Genomic DNA, 18,177 nt, shown 5'->3' with positions numbered 1-18,177 from the left:
TGGATTGAATCTAGGCAATCTAACAGGACACTGAGCCTCGTCTTAAGATATTGATCTTATGACTGGCTGCGACAAATACCAACAGTACTGTATTATAAAATATTCTCTGCGTGGACTGATCAATTCAAAATTTCATGAAAAAAGTCACCAAAGTAATTAAAATATTTTATTTTAATTTGAAGCGAAATACGGATACTAACTGAAGACCAATGCCGTATCGAGATGTTAAAAACAGACGAGAAAAGGGTGCTTTAAGTATAATTATTAATATAAAATATGACGATCTGTTTTGGGGGACTGGGATGGGTAGTGAAAAAGTGATGACAATTGACTATATTAATCTAATTTACTTCTAACAATGTACAAACAACCCCTTACTGTATATTAATAATAATAATAATATTCAAAATATTATGACCAACACAACAGATTAACTTTAAGAAACCACCTCGTTTATTGCTCAAAGTTTGATACACCTTTTATATATAATCGTAATTATATATTGCATAGGAATATAATATAATTACTAGCATAAAACAAGAAATTATATAAATGAAATATTGTCATTTCAATCCAGACCTCTTTGACTTGTTAAAAAAGTAAATTGTATTATGAATTATTGTCACAAAAGTTGACTTGTATGAAAAGAAATAAGGTGGAAAAATTATATTTTATAAATATAATGACATTTTAGTAAAAGTTGTGAAATACCAGGTCGAAAAAAAAACATATTCCAAAACTCTTATTTTGTTCCGCTTTACTAAGCATCGCCAATACGTTCTCAAACCGTTTTATATTATTGCTAATATATATTTGATTCCCATGTATATAGGTATGTTAAAATCATTTTAAAGTGTTTTTTTCTTAGTAAATTGACAGATCCATTCCATTAAGGGGAACATATTAGTTTGAGGTGTTCAGAATGAATTCCAAGTTAAAAAATAAATGCAGTGAATATTTTAAATCAAATCTATTTTTAGTTTAATGCTATAAGTGTATCCTTAATTTCAATTTAAAAAAGATATTTACATTGCATACAATTCTAAATTGTTTTTAATATATACAACATGGGTCTTCTAAAATGTGTTAGTATTTCTACATACAGAATAAAATCTAAAAATGATTGATAGTATAATAATAGGACCATAACCAACTATCAAGAATTATTATATCTTTTATTCTATTGCTATTTAAAATATAATGTATGTATTCATCGGAAAGTTCGACAAAGGGAATTTACTCTATTGTCTATCGGGACAGAGAATTAGGCAATGCTAATAGTAATTAAATAACTAATAATTACTTGACCGTGCCGATAGCCATATATATATAACCAGTATATATTCTAGTACTTTTCTAGAATATTTTGAGGTACATCGCACAACAAGTAATCGTCTAAAGGCTGAATGGCTGAGGGCGCTATACTATCCAAAATCCATTCTCTTGAAATTACCGGTACCCTGAATTTTCTAAAGAGACCTGAAGATAAAACAAAGACAATCAATAAATATCAAGACAAATTTAGCATATAAATAAAAGCTCAAGCAACTATGACAAGGCATGTAAAGATTGTGCATATCTTCAATGTTCATGCTTAGTTTGAAAAAAATTGATATCATAATAAGTTGTATTATTAATACTTACTTTTGAAGTTGATTGGTTCTTGATCAACATCTGATTGAGCGATAATAAGTGCTTTGCAATCGGGATTGAATGAGAACATTGTAGGATGTGAAACTTTAGTAACGCCAGTCAATTCCAGTAACTGCGCAAGTTGTTCTAAAGGACAGAAACAATCTCATAGTTAACCTCAATCGGGATTGAATGAGAACATGGTAGGATGCGAAACTTTAGTAACGCCGGTCAATTCCCTCTTACACATCCATTTTTAAGAAGGTACTAATGAAAGAAAAAGTCAATCCCTTACCCTTTGTCAACATAGTGAATTCTCCAATGCAACAAATGTCATATCCTTCGAGTAAAGATGTTTTCTGCATCCTTGAACGCTTTGGTCCCATGTGATTGGTACCAGATGCAACATCACCAATCACCTCATACTCATCTTCTGGCAGCAGAAATCCCATATCTAAACTGTCAAGTATCCCTAATGAGTAAAAAAAAGCGTCTTCTGTGATGATTGGCCGCTTGTTATAGTGAAGTATAACCTTGCGTACAATCGTATATGTAAAGCAGCGTATTGTAATTCAAGCGTATAATGCTTGGCTTGCACAGGACCTCCGGTTAGAGTGAAATGAGATACTTATATTTGTGCACGTAATTATGCAAATTTTATATTTTTGCAACTTTTCTTATTGTGTACGCCGCATTTGAAAAAAAAGATCTCATGTATAGAAATAAATAATGCATAAAAGGAGAAATTAAAAATATTAGCAAATAAACCCAGTTTCCCGTATAAATATAATAAAACAAAGATAAACATTCTTACATTTATAACTGACAATCCATTTTTTCCCAGCAATTCCTAGAAAATATTTCAAAGTCCTTTCACATACAAGATTTAAATCTAGAAAAAAAAAATTGTTGAAGACACCATGAGTTAATGTACATTCAATTTGTTTTGAATGAACTGACTGTAGATGATCTGTGCAGTATGCTTTTGAAATTATGATTTATAATTAGTTACCTAGTTGTTAACAGGCTCGTTTGATGCTAGATTTTTGACAGTTATCTTTTCATCTAGTCAAAATCAGCTTATAATGCATTTGTAAAATCAGGAAAGAGTGGAAATTTCACTCTTCCCTGGTAAAATAATGAAATATCAATTTGAAAAAAATATGATATCCCTTACCTGTTTTAACAATAACATGTGTTGTGTTGTTGTTGAATTTGCTTGCAAATGGGAATCCACATTTGTTGGCAAGTTGCTCAACTTGTTTCTATAAGATCAATAATAAAGCAAGATTTTCTATGAATTATCTTTCTTCAGACTACTTTGTTTATACGAAGCTTGTGAGAAAAGTGAAATACAGATTTCTGCCACTAGAATACATTTTGAACCAACAATGAATTGTTTATCTGGATATTACTGTATCCCAATGTCAGTATCTTACAAGAAACTAAACTTCTACGGAACAAATGTCATCTTCCTATCAAGGAGAATTTTGCTTAGCAAAATATGATTTAGTTCATATACTGTACCAAACCCATCTATGCTTTGAAATGCACTCTGAATAGCAAGATTAAAAAATGTTATAAAATCTCACCAATTCAGCTCTTGTGAGACCGGTGGCAACAAAAGAGTAGTTCTTTTTCATTTTAACAGGAGTATGTTCTATTATTGATCCAGCATTGTCTGAAGGAGCTGTTACTGGATTGTCTGTCTCCATTGCTCTTGGACGCTTTGGGGTTGTTTGTGGTTGACTAAAGGCATCTCCAATAACTTTTCTTTTCCGCTGACTACCTTTGTACTCCTGGACAATTGAATGACTACTGCTTAACTTCTCTTGTAGCTCTAATGGTGACTTCTCCAGAAGTAATTCTGCTGAGATCGGAGGTGGTGGTGAAGGAGATCTTGGAGAGTGAAATAGTGACTGCGATAAAGACTTCAAGCAAGAGTTAGAGCTTTGTGGTGTTGCTTTGCAACCACTTATCAAGTTGTCATCTTCTATGATATCAGCATCCAAATTGATAAAAACACTTTCTTTTTCTTTCTTTGTTTCTATTTCTAATCTTTCAATATCCTCATCATCAGTGTCTGAATCAACAGTAGGTCTTAAAATTCGAGATCTTCCTTTGGCAAGTTTTTGCTTCTTCTGTGATACCTTTTTATATTCTACTTGCTTAACACCACCGGCAGACACACCAGTTTCAACAATTTCACAATCTGAATCACTGAGACCCTCTGGATTAAAATCTTCATCAATCAATGTGATTTCTGTGACATCCTCAATGCCAGTGTCTTCTGCCAACTTCTTTTCTGCCATTTCGGTTTCCATTTCTTTAATCTGCTTGGCAATCCTCTCCATCTCCTCTTTTGCTGTCTCACGTTGCTACAAAACAAGAGAAGGAGAATCAAAACAACCATTAATACATCCTTGTACAGTATTCATTTATTTATGCACAATGATTTTAAAAATTTGGAAAATTTGGTAGTGTACTGTGAATTGGCTCCTAATAAAGCTACTGCACAGTGTCACATTCAGTTTGAAAATAAAAAGGAATTGAAAAAGTAGTATTAGAGGAATATACAATTTGCTTGATATTAAAATGCTTTACCTGCGTATTTAGTATTTCAGCTTGACTTGACAGAAGGGATGAGACACTGTTGGCATTTTGAAGTGGAAAACATTCATCCTCACTGCAGTTTTCATTATCTGCATTAAATCATAGATGATTAAATATACTGCTACAGTAAAACTCCATATTTGCTAAGCCATCAAAACAATATTTCACTTATTATTGGTAAGGTTTCATAAGTCCACATTACATTTGTTTGGTCCACTTCATGGACCATGACAAATCATTACAAAACATACATTATTATAAAGCAATACACATTTTCTGTTTTCCACGGACAGTAACATTTGAAAAGCTGGGTTGGGGTTAGACTAACAAAGTTTTTTTGGAAATGAATGAATAAATGGATAAATTATCCTTTGGTATAGAAAAATGATTTATAAATCATAAAATAGACCTGTTTTGCTCAACACTGAGATTATTAAATCATCAAATATTAAGTCTATTAGAATGATTTTGTTGGACAATAAATGGAAATGATAGCCTACACATAAATTGCATTTTACAATACAAGTTTATGAATAAATGAATCATTTAACATACCACTGTACAGGTATCCTTCAACCAGAGTTTCTGATAAATGACTGGATTGTGTTGGGACATCTGATTCCAGTAACTCTGGTGTTAATATGTCTTCTTGATATTCATCAACCTTCATGTTCTTATCAATTTCTTCCACTAACATATCATGATTTCTTTTCTCTGAAAACTCTTGACTGTCCTTAACTCTAGTAACTTGTGACTTCCTTTGGACATTTTTTTTTGCTGAAACTTTCTCTTTTTCTAAAGGAGAGATTAGCTGAACTTTTTGTTGATCAATGACCTGAAAGACACTTAAACTGTTGGATTCACTCTCTTGTGATGTACAATTTCCTCCAGTCAACGAATAGTCTTCTTTTAAACTGCTTTCAATCCTTAAATTCTTATTGTTTCCTTCTACAGTTTCAACAGCAATTTTTTTTACAGGAAAAATATTTTTGGAGAATTTAGTTACTTTAGTTGTATTTGCTACAGAATGGTTCTGATTAGGTGTTGGTGGAATAACACTATCATCATCCTCTCCATCACTACTACAATCTGATACTATTTTTTCTACTTCTTGGAATCGTGCTGTCTCCTTAAATGAACCTAGATCATCATTAACTTCCTTGTCCATTTGAAATTCTGAATTGTCGTTATCATTATTCTTAGTATCACTATGCATCGTTTTGGTATCAGAATTCTCAAAATGTTTTGGGGTAGAATTGTTGGGAGGATTTCTTTCTTTTGCTTCCTTAAGTTGAGTGGATGTCTCTTTAATTTCTTCTTGTGCTTTCTTGTTGTGATCAATATCTATTGTCTTTATCCCACAGTTATCATTATGGGTCTTTTCAGCAACTGTTCTTGACTTCAATGCCAATCTTTTTTTCTTCATTACTGGACGGTAATCAATAATGGGAGGTGTTATGTTACTACTTGTTTGAGATTCACCCTTGCTTCCAGGAATTACCTCATCAGTTCCTGGTTGTGTAGTTTCCACTGTTTCTTTTCTGCTTTTTTTATTTCTTGTACCAGACATTTTGTTGTTGGAAGAATCTATTTTAGATGAAATGTTGCTACCTAGGAAACTTTCAGTTGATATTTGTGTCATTTTAACGGGACTCAACTGATCACTGTTTGACATCATGACTTCGTTGCAAACCGCATCTTTTACAACCTGTTTAAAATCTCTTTCGTTTAAAATTGTTTTGCTTTGTTCATTTAAAGAAAAGGATGATGAATGTCCAGATAATCTTTGGCTTCTACGACTAGATTGGCTCCCACGACTTTTTCTACTTTTTCGTTTAGTACTGATTGAAGACAATTCATCTGAACCAGAAAAGACATCAGAATTTGTCTTCAAGTCTATACTTGATGGTATAATACAGTCTTGAGACTGAATAGTTTCAGTTGTCTTCTTAGAAGCAAGATTACTACATTCTTTTGAAGCCTCATTCAGATCTAAATGTTCTACTTCCAATGGTGATCTACTGTCAAATAATTCTGATGCTGATTTATACATACTTTTCTCTGAATCAAAACCTATGTCTGAATGTCTCAAATTATCAGAAATTGGATCTTTCAAGTTAATTGATGTATTCATACTAGTTGATGCATCTTCTATCTTTTCAGGCGTATTTCCAAGTGCAAAAGTTTTTCTTTTTGATCTTCTTGTTTTCTTTTGAGGTTCAGGGTTCATGGAAATAGGAGTTTTGTTTTGCGAATAATCTGGACATGGCAGCACTCTATCTTGTGTGTTTTTTTCAGCAGGTAATTTCTGGCGTGTTAAAATATTGTTAGATGCTGGAGATTTTTTGCAATTGTTTTTTCTACTATTTGGAATCGTTTTTACACCATCTTCAGAGATTTCTAATGGGATCTTATTTATGTCAAGTACTTCCTGTCGAACACCATCTTGCAATTGCTCATTAGTATCACTTCCATTCTTAATCGTAGTTTGTTCCAATTTTTTAGTTTGTTCCTTCTTTGCATTCTCTTTATTCGCTGAAAGATTTCCACATTGTCTTTTTACAGACCTTAATGATCGTTTAACTTTCTTTTTTGAATCTTCCAAACTTTGACTCACCAAAACAGCTTCGGGCAAGTTTGAAGAATCTTGATCTATTTTAAGACACTCTGCATCACTGACGATTGCAGCTATATGGTTTGTAGTTTGATGACATACTTCATAAGATGTTTCTTTCTGAGGAATGTTTTCAACACAACTTTCATCAACATTTTCAAAATCTTTTGCCGCTTTTATGGATGGTTCTTCATATTCAATATCGCTCACACTTAATTCAATTGAATCTGTGGTGTCACCCTGAGCACCAGTTTCATCTTGACATCTATCAACAATCTTCTTATCCTCTTGCATAGTTTCTAAGTTTGCCTCTTTCACTGCTAATATATGCTTGCTGCTTTCATTGTTCAAATCCTGTATACACGATGTTGACAATTCATTATCAGAAGTTCCACTTTCTAATGTATCCACTACCTTCATTTGTGAACGCTTCTCACTTAAACTGCAATGTTGAATTTTATCCTCAGCAACAGGACAATTTGCATTAGTTGAACATTTATCATTTCCTAGATTGCTTGATTGATCACTTAAATTCTCCATACTTTGACTGTAATTTAGGTCAGAATTACTTCTTTTACTTCTACTGCTTCTTCGTCCTGACTTGTTATTCTTACGATCTGAATTGATACAATTGTTTTGTCGAGGACTATTGACAAGTGACTGCCTTTTAGATCTTCTTTTCACTTCTGTGGTTGTATGAATGTTTGGATTTTCAACTTCAGGATGTGTATCTCTAGCAAGTTTTGAAGATTTTTCGTTTGCAATAACTGGTGTTTCTGGCACAACCTTCGGTTGTGTTTGAACTTGAGGACTAGCTTCAGTTGCTTCACAGTTTGTTCCTCTAGTTATTGTCTTCCCAGCTTCTGTAATTAAACTTGCCTTTAATTCACTATCACGTTTACTTACATGATTACTGGTTGGTGGAAATGTTTTCCTTTCAGCATAACTATCCGAATATTCTTGAATTTGCTGTTCATCACTAGCCAAACTATCCTCGGAAAGAAGTGTCTTTCTCCCTCTTGATTTTCTAGGTTTTGACTTTTCAGTTGATGAGCATTTTGCAACTCCTTGGATATTAACCTCAGGTTTCAATTTCCTTAAACTATGTCTCTTACTTGTCAACTCTTTCGGTAATGTACCAAACTCTTGAGCGAGCTCCAGAGCAATTTCCCAATCTGTTTTGTCAAGCTTCTTGACACTTCTACGAGTATGTTTCAAAATGCTTTCCTCAGATTTGCCAAACTTCTTAAGAGATTCTTGCATTTTCTTTCGTCGTGTTACAATATCATTTTTGCCAACAGCTACGTCATCTTCATCCTCAGAATTGGACATAGCACTACTTTCACTTTTCTTATTTTCGGGAGAATTAGATTTTCTGCGTTTGATGGTATAAACTTTTCTAAACACACTTTTATTTTCATTAACAGCTACAGATTTTGTTCTTTGCCAATCTTCACTATCATCATCAAGTACATCAGAAATGTCTTTTTCTTTGTTACCACATTGGTCATTTCCATCTATTAAGACATCAGTTACAATGCTATGGTTATCATTACCATTGCATTTATGTATGTCTCCTTCATTATCAGTAATCTGATCTGTGATCGGTTTAGGATCTTTTATATACACAATGTTAGCATCACCTTCCTGTATTTTGGATTCAGTGCAAACAGTTTCTGCAGTCTTTTTGCAAACTTGATTAGAAGTTCTGCTATCTAATTGGTTTTTAACTTCATTAGCCATATTTAAATTAAGTTCTGTATCATTCCAATGTTCCAACTCATTCTCATCATTCGTATGAACATCAATGTCATCGACAACCATCATCATTCCCGCTTTCCTTGACTCGTTCCGTTGTTTTGTAATAGTTATACTCTGCTTTGTCGCTTTCTTTTTCTCTTTCCTTTTAGGTTTCTTTCTTGGGGTCCGTTGACTTGGAATGAATTCATATGGATCCACCTGATTATTATTCACTAAAATATAAAAAGGATATTTGTTAGGAAGGTTGATTAAGGTTAGTTATTACATAACTATTTTTGTGGCCTGATGTTGCATAACACACATAATGCTTGCGATTTCACATAGTGCAAATTAGCACCAATGCAAAATTTTATAAAGCAGGAAATTATTGAATGATAATTTAAAAAAAAGAATGTTTACCTTGAGATGAAGGACGCAGTGATGCCACTCTCAAGGCAACAAGAAGGCCGTCTTGTTTTTCATTGTTCTTGATACTCTTTATTGATTTAGAAGTTGGTGCTCGAAAGCTTGTGCTGGAGGTAAATAAGACAACATTTACAACAGCTGGTACAGAACTATGGATCCAAATTATATCACAACATTATTGTCAAACTGTATTACAGTACAAATTGTAATACAGTACTGTAGACCTTTGTTTTACATACCCTAATTTTACGTTCCCTGGATTTTACGTACGCATAAAATGACTAATGACGTCATCCTTTTTAGGTTATATGCATTATGACGTCATCCTTTTTAGGTTATATGCATTATCATGCATATAACCTTTGATTCTGTCAAAATCTTTATTTATTTATTTCTATATTTATTCTTTCCTTAGCACTATTTTGTCCGTCAATTATCTTGATATCAGTTTCATCTTGTTAAGTAAATTTTTCAGGGTATATTCCTTATGGCCAGCGTGGTTATGTTTTCATGGTGCGCAATCAAAAATTATGCGGTATATGCATGATTTAATGAAATCACGTTTGTAATCATATCTTCACAAGCATGAATCACAATTAAACAAAATTTAGTACTCATAAATGATTGTCAGCTCATATTTCATCATATGGCAATACAATTACGTGCGTAGCGCATATAACGCTTGCGTACGCGCGCTTTAAATTTTCAAAATTTATTTTCAATGAAATTAGAGTACGTTTCAGGCAATTTTAATTGCCATGAGTGCGCAGATTTTTGCACGCGCACTGCGCGTTAAACGTTGTTGATGCGCAATCTTATTGCCCGATTTCTGTTTTACAACCTTTCTTTAATAATATCATCACATTTGATTCACTTTCGAACTCGAAATTGCGTTATCGAGCACATCAAATGTGACAGGCTATGCACGTATAAGTTAACAAAATGGTGAAAATATGCTAAATTTTAAAATTCATTCATTCATTTATTAAATAGATCGTCAGAATGCTGGGGAACACCTATTTTTTATTTTAACTTTTTGAAGTGAATGTATCATATGTATGATTTATTATCAAATTAAGAGAACAAAAGTTGATTAAGTCATCATTAATTGCATATTAAATTTAAAAAAATTAAACCTTTCGACAATCAAACAAATTATGACATTTTTCTAAGGCTGAAAAAAAAAACTTAACATTAACTTTCTTTCTTAAGAAGTTCATATATTAAAGTTAAAAGTATGTAGTACAGTACAGTGCATCATTTTTAAAGATGTCATCATAGTAACAAATTTTAATTCATTGCGTTATGTAATAATCTATCTGCACCAAAGTGTCTACTGAATAGTAAATACACGGAGGAATATTTCTACAACTTTTAGTCAGTTGTTTATAGCCCGGTGGTCTGTGCTCGTGTCTATGGAATTCAAGGTACTGAGATCGAGCCTCACCTTGAGTAACGAAATGAAATACATCTTTTTTATTTATTATTTATGATGATTTAGAATGAAATCTAGATAAAAAGTAACTTATGTCTTTATTATTATGTAACAAATGTGGTTTATGACATTATACGCAGGGGGATTTTTGATCGGATTATGATACCGGCTATTGTATTTGCGTTAGCAAGATCCTATCATATATTATAAATAATTAAAGATTCTGAGAAAATCAATCAATATATCTTTTACAAATCAATTACATATATTTTAATCAATGTACTGTATATAACCTATAATTCGTGATAGTTATGAATTAAATCTAGTTAGTAATTTATTATGTTAGTGTTATTTTCTTAAATTGAGGGCACAATTTAACAACAAGAAACCCAAAACCATAGCTGTGAAAAAAATGTCACAAATGTGCATTCCCCCTACAGCATTTATTGATAAAAAATACAAGAATATTGACTTTTATTTATAACACTGGCCTCTAGATTTTGATACAATTATTAATGTATTTCATCACTTCTCGATATTAATTGTGCTGTATTTTTTCATATCTAGGTGGTATTTATTAGATTATACATGTTATCATATTACACCCAATAAAATAAACACCTTTCCTGAATAAATGTCTACCTCGAATACTGTAGTGTAGCCACTATGGATATATAGGAAATAAATACCTGATGTTTGTATTGCTTTTACGAGGTTCTTGAATCTGACTGTCGTCAACATCCTCATTGGCATCAATGAAAATCTCCAAAGAGTCTGTACATTTGGATTTGCTTTTTCTGAGATTCTTTTTCACAGTAGTTTTCTATAAAACAAAGTGAACATTTTAAAATATCAGATAAATACTACAATAACATTAACAATGATGTTGTTTCAGTACTTGAATGTGATCAATAGGACTGACAAAGTAAAATGATGGAATTCTTATACAAAATCCCAACTTCAAATTTTCTATTTTTTAGGAAACATACAGTGTATTTAGAACCGATCTGATACTATATAAATGTTGTTATCATGTTACATTTGTAGTTACTGAAAACTTTGGAAAACATTTTAGTGAAAAATGTCATTTAAAAGAAAGAATATATTTTTCTTAAAATATGTAAGTGAATTTCAACTAGTTGAAACTAGTGATTCAAATTTTACTTTCAAATGCTTTGCATGCTGTACTTACACTTACACATAAATAAGAATATAAGAATCTGCAGTAAGAATAGGAATTTTTTTTCCCACATATATAATTATAGTTAAGACAAAAAGTGTTGTTGTTTAAATGCACATCTCTGCAGAGAGTGCAGACACTTTAAAATTTCTAAAAAGTAATGCGTTCTTCTCATTACTATATATCTACTACCTTTTGTTTCTTCTTTGGAGGTATAGGTCGATGTGGAGATGCTGTGGGCTGGGAGACCTGGGATAGTATGACTGCACCCCTTGGTGGCGTACCTGTTTAGCAAACAACATTGAAATGAATAATTCCTATATAATAACCTATATCAGGTAGGCATGATCAATTGGCAACAAAATTTGATGAAAACTATTAGATAAAACTGTCCAGTCTGGAGGTCTTCCACAAACCAAAAGCCTTCAATACAGGGTTTTCCTCAGGGATGCTGGTCAAAAGTGAGTGGACTGAATGTATTTATACACTGTTACATTATTTTTTATACTGTTGTTACAGCCATTTCATTTTTAGGCTAAATGTATTAATATTTTGTTTTGGCTGAGTGCTCTATAATTTTTTTTTACGTGGTGATATTTACTCAACACATCCATTTTAAAAGCAAAATAGTATTTGATGAAAAATAAAGAGTGCTTACATTTTGTTCCACTGTCCTCTTCGATAGCTGTTGTTACATTATTGACGGCAGCTACAATCTGTTTTAAGCGCTCATTTTCCGTTAGGCCTCTGCAAAACAACAATTTTATCCAGAAGCGATTAACGCCTCTCTCGAATACATTCCCCACTAGAACATCATTTCTAATAAACATCCCCCTTGAATTAACGCCACTTTATTTATTTCTGCCCCATACATACTGTAAACTATATATACACAATATTGTATTACACATTTCTATTTGTAGTAGAATTCATTGATTGACATGATCTATAATTTACCAAGAATTCTGATTTTTACTGTATTTTATCACTTCTCGATATTAATTGTGTGCCTCAGGTGTTTATTGAAATAAATATGGTAGGTGTATTGAGTGTAACCATCAGTGTTGTAGATGTATTTAGTAGTCTTACCTTTTCGTTATTAATTTTTTACACAAAGGACAAGGAGCACTAGGTTTCGTCTGTAACACAGCCAGTATGCAGAATCTCCAAAGAAGAAAAAAAAAAAATATTTTAGTCAAGAGCTTGGAAAACTGAAATATTGGGAGAATTTGTAAAATCATAACAAACACAAATTATGTTTATTCATCAAATCTTGATAAAAATAATGTTCCAAAAAAAGAAATGAAATGGGGTCTTAGGAAACCTGAAGGTTTGTATGAAATTGAGAGTGCAATATTACGCATCTACATTTATTGTATCATGAAGCACATGTCAAAAAACTGTGTTGGGCAGGGAAATGAACTCAATTAGTACTGGGGCCTATAATAAATTTATATATTTATCGGGAGAAAAGATGACTCAAAATCTGAAATTTCCTGTGATTAGCAACCGACTTACCTACAAAACTGGTGCCCGCACTTGGTAGAAACAGGATCTTGTAAAATTTCTAAGCTAAAAAGACAATATGATACGCATGTTCAATCTGTATTATGATTATACATATTAAACTAAAAACACTCATCAAACTAGTTTGACAAAAAGTGTGATGTGCCCAAATATAGTAGTGATATGACATCATTGCATCCATATATGGGCACATTTTGTCACATAGTTTGATAGCGTAGACAGAGCTTAAGGGCTAAAAGTCACCGTCATTGGCCAGGATGTTAACTGACATATTTTTTCTATATCAGCGATTTAGCAGAGCATACATGACTACTTCAGTTGTGACAACTTTATAAATTTAATGTAAAGGTGATTATAAACAAACAGTGAATTTTTCATCTATGTACAGTATTTTTATTTTACAATTAATTTGACAGGAATTTTCTTACCAAACAGAGCATTCTAAATTCTTATGTATTAATCCTATGCTTTCATGAATTTTATTTATCTGGACATCAGTCATCTTTGCAGTAGAAGTTAAAAATCTAGGAGAAAAAGAAACACAAACATGAATAATTAATTGAAATATATGACTAATAATAACATGTTTTTTATCACCGTCAGTCATTCTCAGGTCATACTAATCAACGCTGTAAGGTTTTATGACATAAAATGATATTTTTTAAGTAGATTTACAACGAAGCCAAGAGAAAGTCAAGGACTCATTTTTAATGGATAATTTCCCAACATTTTTGTTTAACCTCAAAATGAATTTCTATTCGGAGAAAAGTGTTTTTATTTCTCTGCTTGTTTTTGTATTTTTATGAATAGGCCTAGGCCTAGTTTTTTGATATTTTTTGTGTGGATATTTTCCGAATTATTTATTACAATGCTATATTATAGTTCCCTAGTTCCCTTTTGTTTGTGTTTCCTGCCACTTACTTTATTTGTTTTGTAGTTATTAGTTTGTTGTTTTATAATTGGCAATCAATAAAGAATAAGAAACTCCCTTTTACAAAAACGCTGTGGCTGCATATACTACTGTAAACCTACCTAGCCTCCTCTTCCCACCTAACGGCTGCTACACAGTCAAAGATTGTATTAATGTTATGCCGCCGCTACTACGCTGTCCTCTCTACACACAATCTTTGCTACAGCAGCAGCAAAGCAGTTAGGTCTGGCTGGCTGGGGCCTAGAAATCTATTTAAAAAAACTTACCTTTAAAAATAAATGTTTAACTATATACAAGTATTTATAAATTTAAAAAACATTACGCATGCTAATTTTGCTGCAATAGCTAATCACAAAAGTTAATTTCGGTAGTTATTAAAGCTTCTTTTTATAGCCTCTTTAGGCCTAGCCTCAACAATTCTTAATTTTTTGGACGTTCCCGCCGCCGCCGCGCGCAATAGATAAACAATTATAGAGGGCGCTAATTAAGTTGGATCTCTCCACTCGCACAGTAAATTTGAAAGGTTTCCGGATTCAGGGGTCTACTTCACTTTTATAGTAGCCTTGGATCACTCTAATTAAAGACCGGCCCAAGAAGTGGTCTTTCAATAAACTGTCATTCAACTGCGAGGAAAAATACAAAAGACAAACAACCTGAAGAAATAATTTGTTATGACATTTAGACCTACACACGGTACGAAGATATGAACCTCCTCTCAGAGGAAGAGCCTTTTTACAATAATGGAACATAGGTTTCACAAATAAATTAGCTTCAATATCACCAATGCTCTGACAAATGACAAATGATCAGATACAGTGCAAGATTACTCATAGTATAACAACAACAAAAAGCAAGAACATCATCAATAAAAGTGATAAATAATAAAATAATAGAATTCATTTGGAGCATAGGCCTAATGTAAACTAGGCCTATAGGCCTATGTCACAAATATTTAACTTACAATATCTAACACTTTGATATCTGTCGCTTAAAGACTAGACCTACACGGTTAAAGTAAAATATATACAGATATTGTAAAATATAACGATTATATCCCTTTTGACTGTTATGCTCAATAGTATTACCGCCGTAAATCTTCTAATAGTAACCCACACTCTAATAGTAACCCCCCACCCCTTCTAACAGTAACCCACCTTTTATGAGTCAATCTATAATAATAACTCACTACTCTAATAGTAACCTAGGTGTTATAGTAAGGTAGGGAGGAGGGGTTACCGTGCACCCCCATGATGTATTTTTTTAATGTACATTTTTGTAATCCTGAATATATGTAATTAACATTTTTTGATGTTCCCAAGACGAAATATTGTCCCATGGGGTTTTTTGGGGGCCATTTTGGTGGCCATCTTGGATTTATCAAAATCATAAATATAGACGGTACTTGACAAAGACTGATCATAGAGGTCTGATTTTGGTCTTAAATTGTTCAGAATATGCACATTTCTATGTAGACTTGCCCCAAGTCTGTATTTATTGTCTTTTTTTTATATTTATTTGTTTTTATTTCGACCGCGATTTTTCTCTGAAAATACAGACTTGTGAAACACGTATCGAAATCGATTTGGAGACCGCAAACATCCGATAAGAATGACGTAGGTTATCATACCGTATTTGGCTATATGGGGCGGGCGGTATGTAAATATGGATTTCGAATCAACCAATGATCATTTTGTTTCAAAATGAAAAAGATAGAGTACGTACAGTGCTGAATGTACGATCGAGACTGAACAACTGTTGAAATATAAAATCGTGTTGCCAAGTTGTTTTGTTTATTAATTGTTTAGTCCTGGCCTAGGCCTCCTTCGTAGGGATACTCAACTCGTACGTATGACCTGCCAAATAGAACGCCAATAAAGTACATACCACCACCGACCGGCACACAACAGGGCTACACCACCACACAGAACAGGACAGGGTATGGCTGGGTGGGAAATAAATTAAATTATCTCCGCATAATAAATGATCCATTCAATGTTTGATTTGCGGAGAAGCTAGCCTATCATATCAAGACGAGTTTTCATGTTCTTGGGAAAAATCCCATCAAATGTTTACCAGACTACTAGGCATATAAAATCGTTTCTAGCTTTCAGAAACTGTCATCAATGTACCCAAAGTGCACATTGTCTAAACGTAATATAGCGCATGCTTAGATGTTGAGTCTTTGAAATTCTGAAATATGAATATTAAAACAGTGTACGAGTGAGTAGCCAATCACATGCAGCTGAAACTAGTCAACCGGATAATCGTATGCACCAAGAATTCTTGGTGTCAAACCACGTGACTTGTGCGTGTTTCCCCAGACGGAGTATCCAAACTCAAGTAATACACGTATGAAACGCCATATGTGCAAAAATATTTATATTTTTCCTAATATTAAGACAAAACTCCGTCTGGAGCCCAGACTAATTTCTATGTACTATAATGAAAAGTTTTCGTTCAAAATGGCCGTAAATGCCACTTTTGACCTTTGACCTTGTTTTTACATAAGGGTCATATCTTGGTAACCCCTGGTCATAAAGATTTTATTTTTATCTTAAATTGGTCAGAATATCCATATTTATATTAGCTTTAATGGAACATATTTTTGAAATTTGACGGGAAATATCATTTTTGACCTTTGACATTATTGCATAATGATTTTCGCAATAATTTAGACTATTTTTGTATTCGATCTATATTTTGACAACGAGTGATCGTAGAGGTTTGATTTTGGTCTTATATTGTTCAGAATATGCACTTTCCTATGTACTATAATAAAACATTTTCATACAAAATGACCGGAAATACAACTTTTGACCTTTGACCTTGTTTTTACATAAGGGTCATATCTCGGTAACCAATGGTCATAACGATTTTATTTTTGTTTTAAATTGTTCGGAGTATCCATATTTATATTAGCTTTAATGGAACATATTTTTGGAATTTAGCGGGAAATATCACTTTTGACCCTTGACATTATTTCAACCCGAGGGTCATATCTCGGTAACCCCTGGTCATAAAGACTTTATTTTTGTCATAAATTGTTCAGAATATCCATATTTATATAAGATTTAATGAAACATATTTTTGAAAGTTGGCAGGAAATACAACTTTTGACCTTTTACCTAGTTTCCACCCGAGGGTCATATCTCGGTAACCCCTGGTCATAAAGACTTTATTTTTGTCATAAATTGTTCAGAATATCCATATTTATATAACATTTAATGAAATACAAATTTTGACCTTATTTTCACCTGAGGGTCATATCTCGGTAACAAATTTTGTCTTAGATTGTTCAAAACATACATATTTCTATCCACTCTAATGAATATTTATTTAAAACAATGATTTATAGATGAGGGCGTATCAATTGTCACATTTAACACATTCCACAGAATTCTCATACAGTAAGAATTTTTTCTGTTTTAAAGTAAAAATAAATTTAAAAGATGTATTAAAATAAAATAACAACATGCTGAGAAAAAGGGAAAATTACAGACTTTATAAAAAACTGTTGAATATACATGCTATCCACTCTAATGATGATTTATCCTCAAAAACTGAGAATAAATGTCCCTTTTTTACCTTTGACCCCTATCTAATTATAATTTACATATAATGCGAGAATTCTTAACAATTCTCAAATTAGAAAAAAGTCAAACAAAAAGGTAAAATGTAAAGTATCTGATAAATAATTAAAAAAAAGTGTCTGATAACACGTTTCATTACATAATTATTCATAATTAAAGGTGGCTACTTTTAGGCCTGCAAACAACTTTTATCCAATAGAATGTGTTTATTGTCCAATTGGAAGAGACAATAACAAAATTAATGTCAACATCTTCATAATCTTAATTTATTTTGGAAACAGTTCTGATAGACGGCTACAAAAATACATTCTAATCAAATTCTATTCTTCATTAAATAATGGAAAATTTAGGGAAAGAAAAGGGGATAATTGTATTTTACACGTGGATGGTATTCTTGACTTGACTTGACACTCGATCTGAGGACAGGTACCTTCCACCCATATACACCAAACCAAACAATACGCCATTATATGTACACCGTGAAAGTAA

The 18,177-nt window shown here is 32.5% G+C and overlaps 1 protein-coding gene and 1 long non-coding RNA gene across 2 annotated transcripts; both read right to left on the bottom strand.

Moving 5' to 3' along the window:
- Window positions 1–11: 11 nt before the first annotated feature.
- LOC140044137 (uncharacterized) lies at window positions 12–11,530 on the bottom strand. The gene is made up of 11 exons (XM_072088618.1): window positions 11,519–11,530; window positions 11,150–11,283; window positions 9,020–9,132; window positions 4,801–8,832; window positions 4,237–4,334; window positions 3,225–4,010; window positions 2,810–2,897; window positions 2,447–2,524; window positions 1,928–2,104; window positions 1,645–1,779; window positions 12–1,479 (listed from the first exon to the last, which is right to left on the bottom strand). Exons 1-11 carry the CDS (start codon window positions 11,528–11,530, stop codon window positions 1,346–1,348), a joined length of 5,787 nt encoding a protein of 1,928 aa, XP_071944719.1. The 3' UTR covers window positions 12–1,345.
- A 307-nt stretch (window positions 11,531–11,837) lies between these two features.
- Window positions 11,838–13,650, bottom strand: LOC140049104 (uncharacterized). The gene is made up of 5 exons (XR_011845183.1): window positions 13,596–13,650; window positions 13,159–13,212; window positions 12,730–12,804; window positions 12,299–12,387; window positions 11,838–11,924 (listed from the first exon to the last, which is right to left on the bottom strand). It is a non-coding gene; the product is annotated as an uncharacterized lncRNA (long non-coding RNA).
- Window positions 13,651–18,177: the final 4,527 nt, after the last annotated feature.

The sequence above is a fragment of the Antedon mediterranea genome, chromosome 1, assembly GCF_964355755.1.
Source record: "Antedon mediterranea chromosome 1, ecAntMedi1.1, whole genome shotgun sequence".
Lineage (NCBI taxonomy): Eukaryota > Metazoa > Echinodermata > Crinoidea > Comatulida > Antedonidae > Antedon > Antedon mediterranea.
Note: the sequence above shows the minus strand (reverse complement) of the source record. Positions and strands in the feature narration are given on the sequence as shown.